This window comes from Plecotus auritus, assembly GCF_963455305.1.
Source record: "Plecotus auritus genome assembly, chromosome: 5".
Lineage (NCBI taxonomy): Eukaryota > Metazoa > Chordata > Mammalia > Chiroptera > Vespertilionidae > Plecotus > Plecotus auritus.
In genome coordinates, this window is record NC_137776.1 from 142,346,256 (window position 1) to 142,363,583 (window position 17,328).

Here is a 17,328-nt window from a genome sequence, read left to right on the forward strand (position 1 = left end):
TCTGCTTCCCCTCTGACCTACAGTGTGGCTTCTAATAATAAGCCTTTCGTCCTTTTCTTAAGTGTCTAGCAACAGACCCTAGCACACTTTCAACGTCTTAAGTTGGTCAATCAACTTGAAGTATAAAAAATAACATTGACACAGTTCCTACTGAATATGACTTTATGTTGCCATCTTTTCCAGAAAGCTGGAGAAGGTGTTTATTTTTATTGTTGACACTATTACAGATATCTCCCCGTCTCCCCCCACACTGTCCACCTCCACCCATCCCTGCCACCCCTCCCCTGGCCTTCACCACTCGGCTATGCATACATGTTCTTTGGCTACGTTTTCCCTTTCTTTTATCTCGTCCCCCCTCACTCTCCCCTCTAACCTGTCAGTCTGCTCCATGTATCCATGCCTTTGGCTCTATTTTATTCATCAGTTTATTTTGTTCATCGGATTCCACATATAAATGAGATCATATGGTATTTGTCTTTCTCTGACGGGCTTATTTTGCTTAGCATAATAATCTCCAGGTCAGAAAACCGTATTTCTATTGGAGACATTTTATTTATTTTGGCTCTCGTATACAGCATGTAAAAGAACTTGGTTGAAAGGCTGATCCATATCCCAACCACGTTCTGTGGTTATAAAGGAGAATAACGTAGAGCCCAGCTATGAGGTGAATCTGAGACTACAAATGACTAACCCAGAACTAGCTTGATCATCACCTTTGAGACCTTTCCCTTTGAAACAGACTCAATCAATGTTCTATTTCGACCACGGACCATAAATTCTGTATGCCTTGATTTTCGGGGATTACAATAAAACATTTAAGCTTAACTTGTATTTCAATGAATCATGTTCTACTTTAGGCCAAATTTGGACCCATTTTTTCAACATCTCTCTTTTTTTCTTGCTCTTTCTGCAACTCTAACATCAACGTAAAACTGTGAAAAGGGGACAGCATTAAAAAGCCCAGCCACAGGACCGAGGACAACAGAATAAATATTTTTCCAAAACCCTCCTACCAATCTTGAGAACTTCATTTTCAATGTGTTACTGGAGAAAGGAACACAATGGCTTCACTCAGAAAGGTTTGCTTTGGCAAAATGAGCTTGAGGGCGATTTACAGTGACAACTCTACCTTGCATTGTTGTCCAAACAGAGGTATTCCCGGGGGTCAGCAGCGCTAGCAATGGTTGTTTTGACACCTTTGTCAATAAATAAGCCAGCCTGGAAAATATAATAATGGACCAAAATAAATAGGAATCCCAAGTTATAGCTATGTAGTATATAATGATTCATAAAAGTAGGGTTTAGATTACTGCATCAATGACAAAAAAGAGCGGGAAGGAATAAGCAGCAAAGCACAGGTTCTCATGAAAATAGCTACTTCCATGGATATTTTAATAATTGAACTCATTTGGTCATTTGCAAATATTTACGTAGTGCCTACCTTGTGGTAGGCACCAAACATTATATTACACATTAACTACAAAACTATTGATACAAACTGGCAGCAAGACTTGCAATTAAGAACAATTACAATCCAATATGAGAAGCACATGATAATGGAAATGTCTGGCAGCACATAAGAAAGGAAGTGGAGTCCTGCAGCTGAACGTGAAGGATGGGGAGGAATTAACCATGCCCAAGGATAAGTTGAGGATGAAGAGCAGGGAGTGGGTGGGAAGCAGCTAAAGAACCCAGAGGCAAGTATTCAATGGAGTAATTTATACGAAAAGTCTGAAGATGACAGAGGGCATAGATTAACATCCGAGAGCAACAACAACAAAGAAATCTTAGATGGGCTGACAGGAAATGTATGGAGGGAGGAAAGGTAAGGAAGAAGGAGAAAGACACAAATGCCAGATGATGCAGAGTTGAGGCGCAAAGAGTCAAGACAATGGGACTTTTGATAAAAGCAATATAATCAACTGCATTTTAAGAAAGAACACCCCAAATGCAAGACGGGTAAGACTGGAAAGAGCCAGGAAAGGAGGTAAGAGATACGGTAGAAGACGATGGCAGTAACCCAGTGACCCAGAGGAGAAACAAAGATGACCTAGACTCTGGCAACAGTACCAGGGGAAAACGGATAGAGTGCAAATTCTTTACTAAGCAGTATTGACACCATTTAGTAATGAATAAAATGTCCAAGGGGGAGGAGGAAGGAGTAATTAAGGTTCATGTGTTTTTAGCCTGGGCAGTTAGGTGGCTAGAGGTTTCGTTCACAGAAACACAGATGGGAATGGGTCTGCTGATGAAAGTAAGGACTTTAGTTTTTATCACATTTTATTTATGTGTCCCTGAAATACCCAAATCATACTCAGTAGGCAGTCACATAGATGTGACTGACCTGGACTAGATTTGGGATAGTCAGTCCCAAATTTAACAAATTAAAACCTAATCATACACTCATTAGTTAGATATAATTATGTAGATATAATTAATAAACTAGAAAACTATATGGGCTCATGATACATGACGTTAAAAAATTAATTGGAATGAGGTGTTTTTTGGTACCACCTATAATCAGAAAACTTCGCAGACTTCCACCTTGAAATGCTACTTTCACCAAAAATTATTATCGTTAATCGAGTCAGCTCACAAAAATCATAACTCTGTGTAAAGTTTTTTTCCTCTCCCAAGTCTTCATCAAGTGATTCTAAGCTCTTCAAATTATAACACACTCAGGTTTTTAAAGGAACCTCTGTGGGTGGGAAGAGAGTAACCAATGAAATATATATATATACACACACACATAACCCATAGGCACAGACAATAAGGTGGTGAAGGCCTGGGGTGGAGGGTGGGGGTGGGCTAGAAGAGGTCAAGGGGGGAAAAAAGTATGTAATACTTTCAACAACAAAGATTAAAAAAAAAAAAGATCCTCTGAGTACTATAAAGGGAAAGTATCCATTGAACTGTGATGTGGACTGCATCAGGATAAAGAATCTGGGCACCATATCATACAGCGAAAATATCAAAGTGCCTGTGAGCACAAAATGAGCCAGATGTATTTATCACCAGCCGGTGAGGGATGAGAGCCAAATACCATGGAAACTGGAGCTCCTAAATGGCCTTTACTTTACTCGACCTGTATCATGTTAAATTAGGTCAAACATTCTTCAACAGTACTTCACTATTCACGTAATTCGTATTAAATACCCACAGGACACTTCATCAGCACTGAGAGAAAAAACACGTTTTTTAATCCTTGGAAGCACATTATCTAAGCAGCAGTTGCCAACCTTTCAGACCTCATGGGCCACTGGTCCGCAGACCACTGGTTGGCGACCGCTGAAGGTGTGCATCCCTAGACACATGTAATGACATTAAAGCCTGGGAAGAAGGAGGGAGGAAGAGGACGAGGACTCATGAATCAAGTTCATTATTATGACTTCCGACTGCATGAGCATGTGCGTGCTAGCATATATTCCTGTGTGTTCTTCAGATTGCATAAGCATGTGTATGTTAGGGTATATTCCTGTGTGCATACACAGAAAACTGTATAGATAGCCTTCATATGGAAGAGTTAGGAGTCTGCTTTTTTAATCTCTGATGACAAGGTATATCTAAAACGGACATTTCTCAGTTGTAACCACTGTAGTCTATCCTTTACCCAGTAAATCATACGTACTAACTGTTAAAACTTAGGAACCTACCTTAAAACTTGAATGGACCCTGTTGTTATAAAATACACCCAACGGAGTAAGTTCTGGTTTCATTAACAGCTGCAATCCACTGGATTCCCCAGTAGGTTCCTTGTGAAATAAATACCATATTCCGGCATCCTATAATTAAAAGGGTAAGATCATTAAAAGCTCCTTTTATAAAGCCACTCTGTGAAAACCCTCATAAACTAAGCACTTCAGGGGCAAGTTTAATCTTTATAACACGAACTATTCATTGTTTCAGGTTAGGAATTGACTATAAAAAGGTGTGCACCCACCTAGCACCTTCAAAGCAGTGCTATCATGCTTTGAGGAAAAAAAAGCAAATTTAATTTTGCTTGCAGGTTTGGACAAAAGATAGAAATAATTGGCTGACAGCAAAATTTATTTTCAAAATAAGTTTCCCATTATTATCTACTTTAAAAAGTTGTGCAGAATTAGAAGCAAACAAGCCTTCCTTCCTTCCTTCCATGTGACCAGGACAGCACAGCCTTTTAGAAATATGGGTTTTTCTGTTTACCTTCAAACCTGATCAATAGATGAGTCATACCTATTAAACAACTATCCGCCAACATGCAGGGCTCACTGACTTCTTTCAAACAACTCCAATGCCCTTCCTATCCCGAGGCAAATTTTTGCCAAGAAAAAAAAAAACACCACACCACACGCATGAATCAGGATGCTGTCTCAGTCTGGACCCTGTCTATTCAATTTCAGTATTCCTGACCTTACCGGGAGCAGAACAGTTTGAAATATTTTGACACTCAAAATGAAATATAAAAATTGAAATGAAATGTTCCTAATACCTGTGACAATTGAAAACCAGCCCAATGTGAAAGACATCTTCATATGATGGAACTTTGATTAAAACAGGCTGTGGAAACTTAAACTTATAGTCCAAAAAGTACGGCACTGATTCAAATATGGAAAACATTTATTTAGTGCCCACTATATGCCAGGTGTACAAGACTATTCACAAAGAATTCATAATTTAATGGGAAATACAGACAGGACTAAAATATATGTAATAAGTACTATATTAGCTGTAAAAAAAAGTCCTTTGGGAGAGAGGAGATGAATTGTGAAAAGCATATGTACCTATGCGCCAAAATGAAAGCAATAGTTAACATTTTCCCCCAAGTTTAAAGATGGTCTTAAAGCAAACTGTTCTGCCCTAGTCGGGTGGCTGAGTTGATTGGAGCATTGTCCCGTACACCAAATGTTTCAGGTTCAATCCCCAGGCAGGTGCATGTAGGAGGCAGGAGAGGCAATCAATCCATTAATGTTTCTCTCTCTGTTTCTCTCTTTCTCTCTCTCTCTCTCTCTCGCTCTCTCTCTCTCTCTCTCTCTCTCTCTCCCCCTCCTTCCTCTCAGTCTAAAATACATTTAAAAAACCACACAGCCCTAACCAGTATGGCTCAGTGGATAGAGCGTCGGCCTGTGGACTCAAGGGTCCCAGGTTCGATTCTGGTCAAGGGCATGTACCTTGGTTGTGGGCACATCCCCAGTGGGGGGTGTGCAGGAGGCAGCTGATTGATGTTTCTCTCTCATCGATGTTTCTAACTCTCTATACCTCTCCTTTCCTCTCTGTAAAAAATCAATAAAATATATTTTTAAAAAAACAAACAAAAAAAACAACCACACACATATCCTCAGGTGAGGATTTTTTTAAAAGGAAAAACTGTTTTGAAAAATGTATTTACCACCTCTACTCCTTGGGGCACAAATCAGACCATTGAAGAAGACATGGAGGGTTGTCTTCTTCATACCATAGCCCTATAAACTGAGGGCACAGCAAAACCTCTAGGGTACAATGGAGTTTGTGGATTGGGGGGTGGAGGAAAGAACAAGGAGGTAGTAGCTGTTTCCTGTTAAACACTGTGGTGTCAGAACAGGTAAAGGGAGCTCTGTAAAAGGCAGCGGAAAGGTACAAGTAGAAAGGGTTTGGTCGACTTTGGGAGGAAAACCCTTGCCAAGACATGAGCTTCCCTGGAGCAGTTTTTCTAGAGGGGAAAAGAAAAAATTCCCAAAATGAAAAGGAAGAAGAACATACATGAAATGGGCCTTTGTTATTTTCTCAACATGAGCCTCAACGAAGGTTTCTGGCAACCTCACCTTTCACAGACTATTTGCAATGTGTTTTAATCTTCAACCCACAACTTCTGAAAACAGCTGAAAGGAATCTCTACTCTGGCTGTTCATTTGTAAAGATCCTGGGGTGAAACTGCTTATCGATCTATTGGCCATCTTTACCCAAAATCTCATCTTCCAATGAGAAACTTTCAACGCAAACCCCATGTGGGACTTGACAAATATTTGATAAAAAATGAATGAATGAAAACCTGAAATGATTAAATGTCCAGGCATCTGGCCTATCAAATAAGAATTTTATGTTTTTAGGGGAAATCACTGATGTGAATTCTACCATCACATAAAGATGCCTGTATTCTATTCATCTCAAAGAAATACTCCCTGAAAAACAATGCTAGGCATTTCTTTCCTTTTAAAATCTTAATAACCAAAAATAATAATAATAATAAATAAATAATAAATAAATAAATAAATAAAATAAAATCTTAATAGCCAATAAATATATGAATATTTAGGTATTGCTGTAAAGCCCACTTTTTTTGTACTATAGTTTTCAGCACAGATATAATTGTAATAGTATAATGTCCTGAAGATTCATTTTTATATTATAAATTAGTAGTTTTAATTCAGACTCAATTGTAAATGTAAATTTCTCCAACCTTACCCAGGAGACATTTCTGCCATCCAAAAATAGTTCATTTGTTCTTTTTAAGTTATTCTTGTTTGTGAAACAATTCAAGGAACACAGTTAATTTAAGGCACACAGCTGAGGTTAGCTGCTTTACCAAGGAGATGAAATCCCCAAGTGCATACGATTAACAAAAGGATGAGCCCCTTCACCAGAGAGACCACTGTCTGTCTTCTACAGAATAATCCATTCCCATGAAGAAAAGCTAAAGCTTTCTTTCGGCATCAACACTAAAAACTGAAATGATCAGGGCCACACCTGACTTAAATATGATAACCCAGAAAGACTATGTATCACACACTAAAATTATACTCTGGAGATGACATGATAACCCTGGGGATTAGCTGACTGCTTCTCCTCCATTTGGCATCTGTCTTACTCTGCACAGAGATACTAACTGGCATAGCTGAATTCTTTTTTTCCTTGACAAGATCATTTTATTGGGACAGTTGCAAAATTCTTTATTTAATTTTTATTATGGCCATGTCTTTTTTTCATTTTTACAATGTGGTACTTAACACTGACATCGTTTCTGTCTATTATTCATTTGGTGAGCACCAGTTAAACAAGGTGAAAACTCAAAAATGGCAAGTTGAGCTAAATTTAAATGACATGACTTGATAAAAATTCATGATGTAGAAATTATTGAGCATTTCAAACTAACTTCAATTTTTTTATTACAAATATTCCAGTGAAATATAAAGTCTCTTTTAAATGCTTGATTGCTTCACTGATAAAAAATAAAATGAAGTCTGGCCAGTGTGGCTAAATGGTTGAGTGTCAACCCATGAACTAGGAAGTCATGGTTCGATTCCCGGTTGGGGCACATGCCTGGGTTGTGGGCTCGATCCCCAGTGTGGGGTGTGCAGGAGGCAGATGACCAATGGTTCTCTGTCATCAATAATGTTTCTATCTCTCTCTGTCCCTTCCTCTCTGAAATCAATAAAAATATTTTTAATATATACTTTATTATGTATAGTTTTAATTATGACCAGTAGCTATTGTAGGAGAGGAACAAACTTTTCTCTACCCTCAAGGTAAACATGAGACAGATTAGCAAGAAAAAAATAACCAAATTTAATACACATGTATGGGAACTTGCATACAGGAGTGAGTCAAAGACTCCACGTGGAGGGGAGGCTCCAAGATGTTAAAGGAACTGAGGAATATAAGACATCCTGAGCTAGGGATGAGCTGAGATGACATAGGGGCTTCAAAAGGTCATTGCAGGATGATACAAGCTGGCATAATTGATTTAGAAGAAATGGAAGAAGCATCTCAGTCACATCTGCTCTCAACTAGACAAGTAGCACCAGAAACCAATAGGATGTAGGAGAGAGATTGACACACATGGAGTTCCATCCATAATGTCACATCCATATACAAGAACTCTGTAAACATGAATAGAAAAACCTGAAAGCACTTAGGTCTTACTTACCTGTGAGCCTGCAGCTGCGTTATTAATCAGATTGTTGTTGGGATGAGCAATCCAGAAAGTTGAAACAGCCCTGCAAAGCATTTTTTAAGGTGATTTAAATAAGCATCATGAAATATTCTGCCCACTAAAAACTCCCCCCAAAACTTCTTCCCCTACAGCCAAAGACCTTGACCATCACATATGAGTTTTTCTCTCTGCCAGTTACTCACATACAGTCAGTGGTGGGCACAGGGATGTAATTCCCAAACACTTTTTCTCGCATTGTGGTGCACATGGAGTTGTTCCTGTCAGTGGGAAGGAGGGTGCCTGGCTTGGTGAGGAGTCCCAGATTGTGGAACAAAGTATTTCTCTGTTCAACACCATCTTCCAAGAAGAAACAATGACCCAGTGTGTCAAACCCAATGGTGTCCTTTATCTGCAGAAACATAAGTGTATAATGTCATTGGTAGCAAGATTGATTGTGGTATTAAGTAAATGTGGTTTAAGTAACAAGTACTATTCAGTGTAGCCTGCTGGGTACAAATGCAAAAAGAACTTTTCATCTTATCTGAAGGGGCAAAGTCAAATGTCAGGTTTTATTGATCTCTTAAGAGAATAATTTGGGTAGCTAAAAAAGGAAGCCTCCTTCACACGGAAAAACAGAATTCTCTGTAAAAGCAAAACAGAGTAAAGGCATGTGGTGCAGAGCTCACTTCCATAAAATTGAGAAGTCATGAGATTTAAGGAGAGGTAACTACTTCAATAATATGCACCCCCGTAATGTGAGCTTGCTCACCAGCAAGCCGTCTGTCCCATGCACGGTGATGCACCGGGAGAAGCTGTGATGAATAGACAGTCCGTCCACAGATGTTCTGTGTCTGTAACCTCCCCTATGGTCCACGTCGCCACATAGGTGAAAATGAACAGGGTACCGTCCCAGCTGCTGCTGGCCCATGTGTTTCAATTCCACATAAGAAAGATGGACTGAAGTAAAATTTTTCCTTATCTGGAAGACATGGTAACCAAAATTAAATGATACATTTCATTACAGGAAAGTAGCAAAATATATTGTTTCATTGGAAATGTCTGAAAAAGATTACATACATGTTAAAACATTTACTATCTTTTGCATCCTATTTTACCGGGTCCCCAGTTAATAATTTAGCAAATGCTCCTCCTTTGCTTAAGTGATTGCTTTAAAGGGCTACGGACTAATAGCACCTTACATTAACAATAAACGAAAATGTAACCAGGAAAGCTGCAGATGATTTCTGTATGTGTGTTTTGATTTGTTCAAATATTTTGGTCAATTCCAGTCTCCTCTTGTTATTTTATTCCATAACTTCCACAATAGTTTGAAAAAGATAGTTCTAAATTGGTCCTCAATATTTTTGTTAGCATAATAGTGAATACTTCAGTTCTTTTAAAAAATTCCTGTGATCCACAATTAGGGCATTCGATATTTTTAAACACTGGATTTTCAATCATACTACTGAAAACAAAGAAATAATACTGACCAACATTTCAGAAATTGGTGTAACAGAAATGTTGCTAATAAGCGTAGCCCACTTACTGCACAAACACTGATTTTAAAACACATGTAGCCAAAATGCAGCCCAGAAGTTCAATAAATTAGGATACAGAGCAAGCTTACCACATAGTAAGTGCTTAATACTTTTACAGAATAAAAATCTGCATATAAAAGATAGTTTTTCAGAAACATAGTTTGTATGTGTATATTGCTTAATCATGTTTTATAAAGAACCAATTGATCCTTTCATACCAAGATTTATTTTTTGTCTCTGTATAATTCATTCTTCCCAATGTACTGATTTAATTTTTCATAAGGCAATTCTTAAACAGTTTAACCTCAGGTCCAGGTCAACTACATGAAGATATAAACTTTCTTTTAATTACCTAAAATCTGCTCTTTGTCATTCAATAGAGAAAAAAAAATATGATTTCTTCTTAATATCCTTATGATTTCATTCCAAAACTTTAAAGTTTTTCCAAATATATTTAGCAACCAAGGTTTCAAAGAACGCATCAAATCCTTCTGCCTACCATGACATGTCCCCCAAAGGTATCATAATCAAAGAACTGGCACTGGTTTTCACCATAGCACGAATCTTCCATTTCTCCTTGGATTGCAACATTCCGGGTGAGAATTCCAACCTCAGCTCTCATGTCTACACCATCTATGATCTCACCCATGTGCAGGAACTGCGGGGTTTCTGGTTGATGTGGGCAAGGGAAAAATAATATTAGAACAAAGAAAACATGGAACTTATGTCAAAAAGACAGTCGCGCTATTCTGTAACCCCAAGACATTATCAAACGTTACTGTCTGCTTCCATCCTTTAATACCTCAGAACCACAGAATCACAGGAAGCAAGGGTATTAGTGATTATCTGTTTGAACCACCCACCCAATTTGACCAACTGTCAAATCCACACACAGAGCTTGCACCTCCCTGAAGTAGCTCAATCCTCCCTTAATCTGGAATCAATAATCTGGAAACTACTCAAGAATCCATATTCTCTCTCCCTGTCCATAAGCTTTTGTTCCACCCCCCGGAGGACACCTGAAAAACCAAATGTACAGTGAGTCCAGAAAAACTAATGGTGTTATCAATGTTGATTACAGGGTGTGAGTTGTTTTTGTTTCTACTTCACAGCTGAAGTAGTCTGCATTTGCACATTAACAGCACAAAAACAACCACCTTTCCCCCCCCACCCCCCCGTCTTCCTATTTTAATATTATGCATTCCTTTAAGTTCCCACTTTGATGGGAAATTTAGAAACTCTTTAATAATGAGCTCCTCTCTGATCTTTTTATTATATAAACTCAAGGGAGAAAATAAAAGTAAATCAAGGAGTTGAGATCATGGAGATTCATTATCATGTAGACTTGTTAACAACAGTGGGAATTTCCAAACAAAATCAATGCCAGATGGTATCGCAGTTTTCTGCGTTTTTCTGTTTTCTGCTTATGCCCTGTGTTATCGAAAAGGAGAAGCACAACACTGAAACACAGAGGACAAGTGCCCAGCGATCCAATCATCCTGTTTTATTTTAAAGCAAAAAAAGTTTCCCTTAAACTGCAAAGCTCTAAATTACTCACTGAGTGAGTACTTACCAAATAGTTTCCGTGAGCTCTTGAGCACAGAAGCAAGGAAAGCAACATAACGAGGGAAATACACAATGAAGCCCATAAATGAGGCAATGCAGGAAGAAGCTTTGCTGACTGTCAGATCAGAATAAATGTCAGCCATTCTTTCTAAACGGTTTACAGCGACAATCTCATTGGGCACTGCTCTCCCTCAAAAGATGTACAAGTGAAGATTATGAGAGGAAATACAGTCTTCTTAAAATACCTTTTTGGCTCCATTTTAAATATTAATAAGATCTACTTTTTGCGAAGGAAGTAGGCACTCAAAAACCATAGATTTTTTTTTTTTTATTAAGAAGATAAATTTCCACTGAAAAATGAATCTAGTCGAATGGCTGGGTTTACTATTACTTGACAGTTTAAAAAGAAGTTGGAAAGGACCTTGGAAAACAATCGATCCACCATGCCTTCATCTTTTATTAAAAAAGGAACAGGCATGAAACATGGTGATGGTGGTGATGATGGTGACTGGGGAGGGAACATATAACTCCAGGAATCAAATCCCAAGAAAAGAGTGTTTCCCAAAAAAGCATTCTGCGCAGCCTGATACCTTTGACTTTGACCTGGAAACGGCTGCACTCGGGACAGGTGAGCAGCGTGAACTCCTCAGCCTGGTACATGGAATAGTCTGTGCTTGCAACCACGATCTGGTCTCCAGGTTTCCAGCTACTGACATCATCAAGCAGATGAAGCTTCACGCCATCCACGACTTCCACCCGGAAACCTGAAAGAGAAACACCTAAACCAAAAAGAAAGAAAGCGATGCATTAGCAGGAGTTTGTTTTTTTCTCCTAATGTGGACCCTCTCAATGATGAACAAATCAACAGTCAAGATAAACACAGTCAGCACATTTTTACTAATGGTCAACATGTGTAAGTCACTCTGTAGATATTAATGAATGAAAGATGCAAACACAGATCCTTGCCATGAGGAGAAAGCCCATCCACTCCTGACCAGAATGTAAGATGCTGAGCGGGTGCTCCTTTAAGACAGTGACTCTAAATAGCGGTCGCTAACCTTTTGGACCTCACGGACCACCAGTGGTCCAGACCACCAGTTGGCAACCGATGTTGTAAAGGACAATGACAGGAGTGAAAAAACACCTCTACTACGTCAGGGAAATCAAAAGGATGGAAATTCATACATGGCACGAGGAATAATACAGTTTTCCTTATAGTCTTGAGCCATCTATTCTGATAAAACCTAATCTGACTAAGTCAGATTAGGTTTTAGACTGTGATCTACCTTGCTTTTCTATGTCTACCAAGCACCAAAAAAAGATACTTTATAAATGTAAAGTGCATTTTTAATATGTTTATTGTGTCCAGATACTTAAGCTCATCATGGAATGTTGTCCAAATAAAAACTTACAATAACAATAGCTAAAATTTTGGGGACTTCACAAATATAATAACCTTTCATGAAAGCAACTATGAGAGATAGGTACTATTATATGTATGAGATGAAGAAACCAAAGGTCAGGGAGTTTGAATAACTGCCAAAAAATGATAGAGCCCAATTTCTTAACCTCCATATTATTCTGCCTTCCCAAGAATCAAAACAGACAGGTAAAGAACAAAGGTCATAAAAACTTCATGGCAGCAACAACCCTTACCCAAAATTTCATATTCTACCCCCAAAAAAAATTATCTAAAAAGGGGCAACTAAATATTAACTTTTTTCGTAAAAATTTTACGTAAATTTCAATAATGCTTTTAAAAGATGACAAGGATGATTTTAAGCAAAAATGCTTTTAAGAAAACTAGATTATCCTGGCCAGTGTGGCTCAGTGGGTTTGAGCGTTGTCCTGTGTACCAAAAGGCAACAGGTTCGATTCCCAGTCAGGGCACATACCCAGGTTGTGGGTTCGATTCCCAGGGGGAGCATGCACGGGAGGCACTGATTGATGTTTCTCACATCGATGTTTCTCCCTCTCTCTCTCTCTCTCTATCTCCCGCTCTTCTCTCTAAAAAAAACAAATCAATAAAAAATTTTAAAAACTGGTAAATACGTTTTGACTTAAGTGATCATTAGAATTTGTTTCTGTATTTCTGTTTCTGTTTTTGAATCCAGAAGGTTGGGTGGGTTGTTTCTGTGTTTCTGTTTCTGTTTTTGAGTCCAGAAGGTTGGGTGGGGAAGATCTGTATTATTCCTCACTTTTTTCCTGGCTTTAGGAGAAAAACCTGTCTAGGATGATCTCCTGTCAGCTATCAGCACTACGGAACTGGAGGCGTGAAAGGAAGTAAGTGCCTCCCCCTGCTTCCTGCAGAGAAATGGCCTCTCTTCCAGAAAGTAGGAGTTGTTGAGACACAAACAACAATCTGCGACAGAAAGCTAGCATGTACCCTTCTCCAGAAGTGAGCAGTCATCAGTAACGTGGAAATGAAAACAAAATTTCCCACACAGGAAGTGTTGACTGAGGTTTGTCAGTAATTATCTTTTGCCTGGAATCTTACTGGCGGCTGTTGTACTGAACTTTTCACACAAATTCCTACTAAGAAATGCTTCTCACCCACCCATGCTTTTGCCAGAAAGCTGCTTTTTCTTGGAGGCAGAAAGCTGAGCTTAATTCCAGCTTCCTCGTCCATAATAATACCATCTCCCCAAACCCAGAAGGTTGCTTTGAGGCAATGTGTGAAAACCCGTTTCATAACGCGAACTCTGTTTTAAAGCAAAAGACTCTCTTTAATGACCATACAAAATACACCATTTATAACCCAAGTCATGTTTGCATCATCATCATTAAAATAGGTAATATTGCCCTGGCTGGTGTGGCTCAGTTGGTTGGGTATTGTCCTGTGCACCATAAGTTGCCAGTTCAATTCCCAGTCAGGGCACATGCCCAGATTTTGGGTTAGATCCCTGGTCAGAGTGCGTGAAGGAGGCAGCCAATTGCTGTTTTTCTCTCACATAGATGTTTCTCTTTCTCTCCCCCTCTCTCTTTCTCTTTCTCTCTCTAAAATCAACTTAAGAAATGTATTTAGAAAATGTTTAGGCATAAGGCCACCAAGGATGAAATATTTCATAGAAAAAAAAAATAGGTAACATTTATTGAGTGCTTATTATACACGCTGTGCTAAAAACGTCATATTCTTCACATTTGATACTCATAACAGCCCTATATGGCAGTTTCTATTATCCCCATTTTTCAGATGAGGAAACTGAGGGTTAGGAAGTTAAAGCCACTTGCCCACCATCACAGAGTAAGTGAAAGGCCGGGGATATGAATCCAGGCATTCTGTCTCCAGAAAGCCATTTTAGTAAAAACGTTCGTTACTCTGCTTTTAAAAACAGAGGTATGAGCCCAGTCTAAACTAAGCCTTTCTGGATAATTAAAGGTATAATGAAACACCTCTTACTCACTCATTTCACATTTGCTTGGGTATAATATTTGGTTGGGGGGGAAAAGGTGATGGGCAAGCACAGAGCTGCCAATGTATACCTAAAGCCAAAATCTGGCAGCAACGTGGGTAGTAAAAAAAAAATTACACAGTGAATATCATTAAGAGAAAAAAGTCAGAAGCACCCTAAATAGCCAGTACGAGGTATTATTCAAACAAATTATAGCTCTTCTGAAAGATGGATTATCATTGAAAGTATATTGAAGAAAATATAAAGACATGAGGTACCTTTGCAATATGGAAAACAGGTTAAAACAAAATGAACACCAAGGGAGGGAACACACATAAGAAAAAAAATACTAGATTATTTGCACCAAAATAATTACCTCTGAATCAGGTGGCAAAAGATTCATTTTTACTTTGTATAACATGTATTCAAAGGTAATTTTACTGACATAACGTACAGAAAGAGAAGACGCAAGGTACAAGATCATGTTCACTGTCACTGAGCGTAAACAAAGACAGCTTATCACATCACATCCAGGAAACAAATCTATTTTCACTAGTTAGCCACACTAAACAGGCTCGAGAACCACACACAAAGTCCAGTTGGTGGTACCCAATCTAGAAAGAACCCTGGAGTCTAAAAGACCAAATACAGTAGGGAAACTGTTGGTTTTACTCTCAAATCAGCTAAGAAATCTTACTGGAATGTCATTTGAATACGCGATCACTTTAAAAAATACAATCTTTCACAATACTTACCCATGTCTTACAAAAGTATACACCGTGCTTGCCTACCTTCAATCCATTCACTATAAGCTGTCACAGCAAACTTCTGACCATCCACAGTATAAAACTCCCTCTGGGCAAGAGCCTTTCCTCCACTGCTATGATTTTCATAGTTTCTCACGGATTCATTGCAAGAAGTGCTTCCACCGTTGATGACACCAACCAATGCCCAAGCTTGCCTGGAAGGAAAAAGAGCCGTGCATTTGATGATTTGTCATGGTCCTGACCCAGATCCCTGGCACAGATGGCAGATCAGGTGTCCTCTGATGCTCATATTTCATTCTTTGCCAGCCCCTACACCTTTTCCTCTATGTGAGGTTACAAGTGCAAACGCTGACTGTGAAGTAAATGGCGTCACAGAGGGAAATGCACATTAATTTTAAAACCCTGTTTACCCAGCTCTGTAACAGGTGAAACACCGGTGACTGACTTGAATTAATGACTGACTTCCATCTTCAGTATACACCCATGTCATTCACCACCCTTCTGGCCACGAACCCATTTATTTTTCCTTCTTTTAAAACCAGCTCTTGTCACCCTAGCCAGTTTTGCTCAGTGGGTAGAGCATCAGTCTGTGGACTGAAGGGTGCCAGGTTTGATTTCGGTCAAGGGCACATGCCCGGGTTGCGGGCTTAATCCCCAGTAGGAGGCATGCAGGAGGCAGCCGATCGATGATTCTCTCATTAATGTCTCTCTCCCTCTCTCTTCCTCTCTGAAATCAATAACAATAAATACATAAATAAACAAAACCTGCTCTTTTCGACTCTGCAATATTCTCCAATCTAGCTGCACAATAGAATCACATGGGGAGCTTTCAGAACACATCTCTGCTCAGACCCAGCACAGACCAACGCAGTCATCATCTCAACAGATGGGATGCACATTAGTAAATTGTGGAAGCTTTCCAGGTGATTTGCAAGTGCAGCCACACTGGAGAATCACTGAGTTAGAGCGCTGGTTCTCTGGTGTCAGCAGTCCCAAAAATCACTTGGAAGGCTTGTTAAATCAGATGGCTCAGATACACCCCGTTTGAAATGGAGCCTGAGAACTTGCATTTCTAACAGGTTCCTAGGTGATGCGGAGGCTTCTGGTCCAGGGACCACACTGAGAACCCGTGAGTTGGAGGTCAGAGCACAGAGCAGTAGTTATCAACCCCAACTGCACATCAGTTGCCTGGGGACCTAACCTCCACAGATCCTGAAGTAAGTGACCAAGGGTGGGCTCTGAGCATCAGAAATTTTTTAAATCTCAGGTGTACAAGTAAGGCTGAGAACCACTCGGTGAATTGTTTCTTAGCATTCTTAAAGCTGTACAATTACTATCCAAAGGACTGTACATACTACATGTCTATTTGTTAAAAGCAATGTATTCTTGAAAACACCATTTTATTTCTGTGATATTGGGATAAACCTCCCAGGGACTTGCTTAAGCTTGTTGCCAAAAATCAATCCAAAAAAAAAACTAAAAAAATTACCTTAAGACTCCTGGTTTAAAACATGAAAAGAAAAATGTCAACTTCCTTCTCTAAAAAATACACCAAATGTAATCTATGCTAGACAGATGGCCAGATAGTCACAGATAAAAGTTAACCAAAGTTATGCCTACATCCTTATAAATTCCACACCCACCCCTGCCTGGATTTAGCTCCTCTTTGGCTGACAACGCTTTATAGCTCTATTTATATTCCTTGACACAGCAGAAAGGATCAAATGAAGAATGTCTCAATGTCTTATCTCCTGTGTGAGAGGGAAGGAGAGGAAAAACAGCAGAGGCTTCCTCTATTTACCAGGACTGCCTCAGCAACTATAAAACAATGTTGTATTCTATTGACACTATCTCCAAAACACTCCTACTTCCCTCCTCCACTTGAGGAAAATGTCAGTGCACCAAAGCATTATCTTCAAAGGGGCATGTTTATGTACACTGGAGATAATGTCAAAGCATGGAACATTGGCAAAGGATCACAACACGGATTCCTCCGCCAAATCAGCAGCTATATTTTCAGGGAATTTAGAAACCAGTAGAGAGAATTAAAAAATAAATAAATAAAATAAAGAAGTCAAACAAAATATTCATGGCTAATGATCACACTGACCTAGAACAATGATGCGCATAAAGAAACAAAAGTTGTAACCCCTGGCGTTACTGGATAAGGAAGCAAAGGA

At 39.1% G+C, this 17,328-nt stretch overlaps 1 protein-coding gene across 3 annotated transcripts in view; it reads right to left on the reverse strand.

Annotated features, from left to right (window-relative positions):
* Window positions 1-17,328, reverse strand: part of CEMIP2 (cell migration inducing hyaluronidase 2) — a 74,173-nt gene that overhangs the window by 31,766 nt on the left and 25,079 nt on the right. For all 3 annotated transcript variants that reach the window (XM_080669265.1, XM_080669264.1, XM_080669266.1), the window contains exons 5-12: window positions 15,173-15,342; window positions 11,580-11,768; window positions 9,923-10,092; window positions 8,655-8,864; window positions 8,089-8,294; window positions 7,880-7,949; window positions 3,654-3,782; window positions 1,130-1,218 (exon numbers count right to left, since the gene is read on the reverse strand). In XM_080669265.1, the coding sequence (XP_080525391.1) occupies window positions 1,130-1,218; window positions 3,654-3,782; window positions 7,880-7,949; window positions 8,089-8,294; window positions 8,655-8,864; window positions 9,923-10,092; window positions 11,580-11,768; window positions 15,173-15,342 (1,233 nt within the window). The remainder of the gene's footprint in view (window positions 1-1,129; window positions 1,219-3,653; window positions 3,783-7,879; window positions 7,950-8,088; window positions 8,295-8,654; window positions 8,865-9,922; window positions 10,093-11,579; window positions 11,769-15,172; window positions 15,343-17,328) is intronic.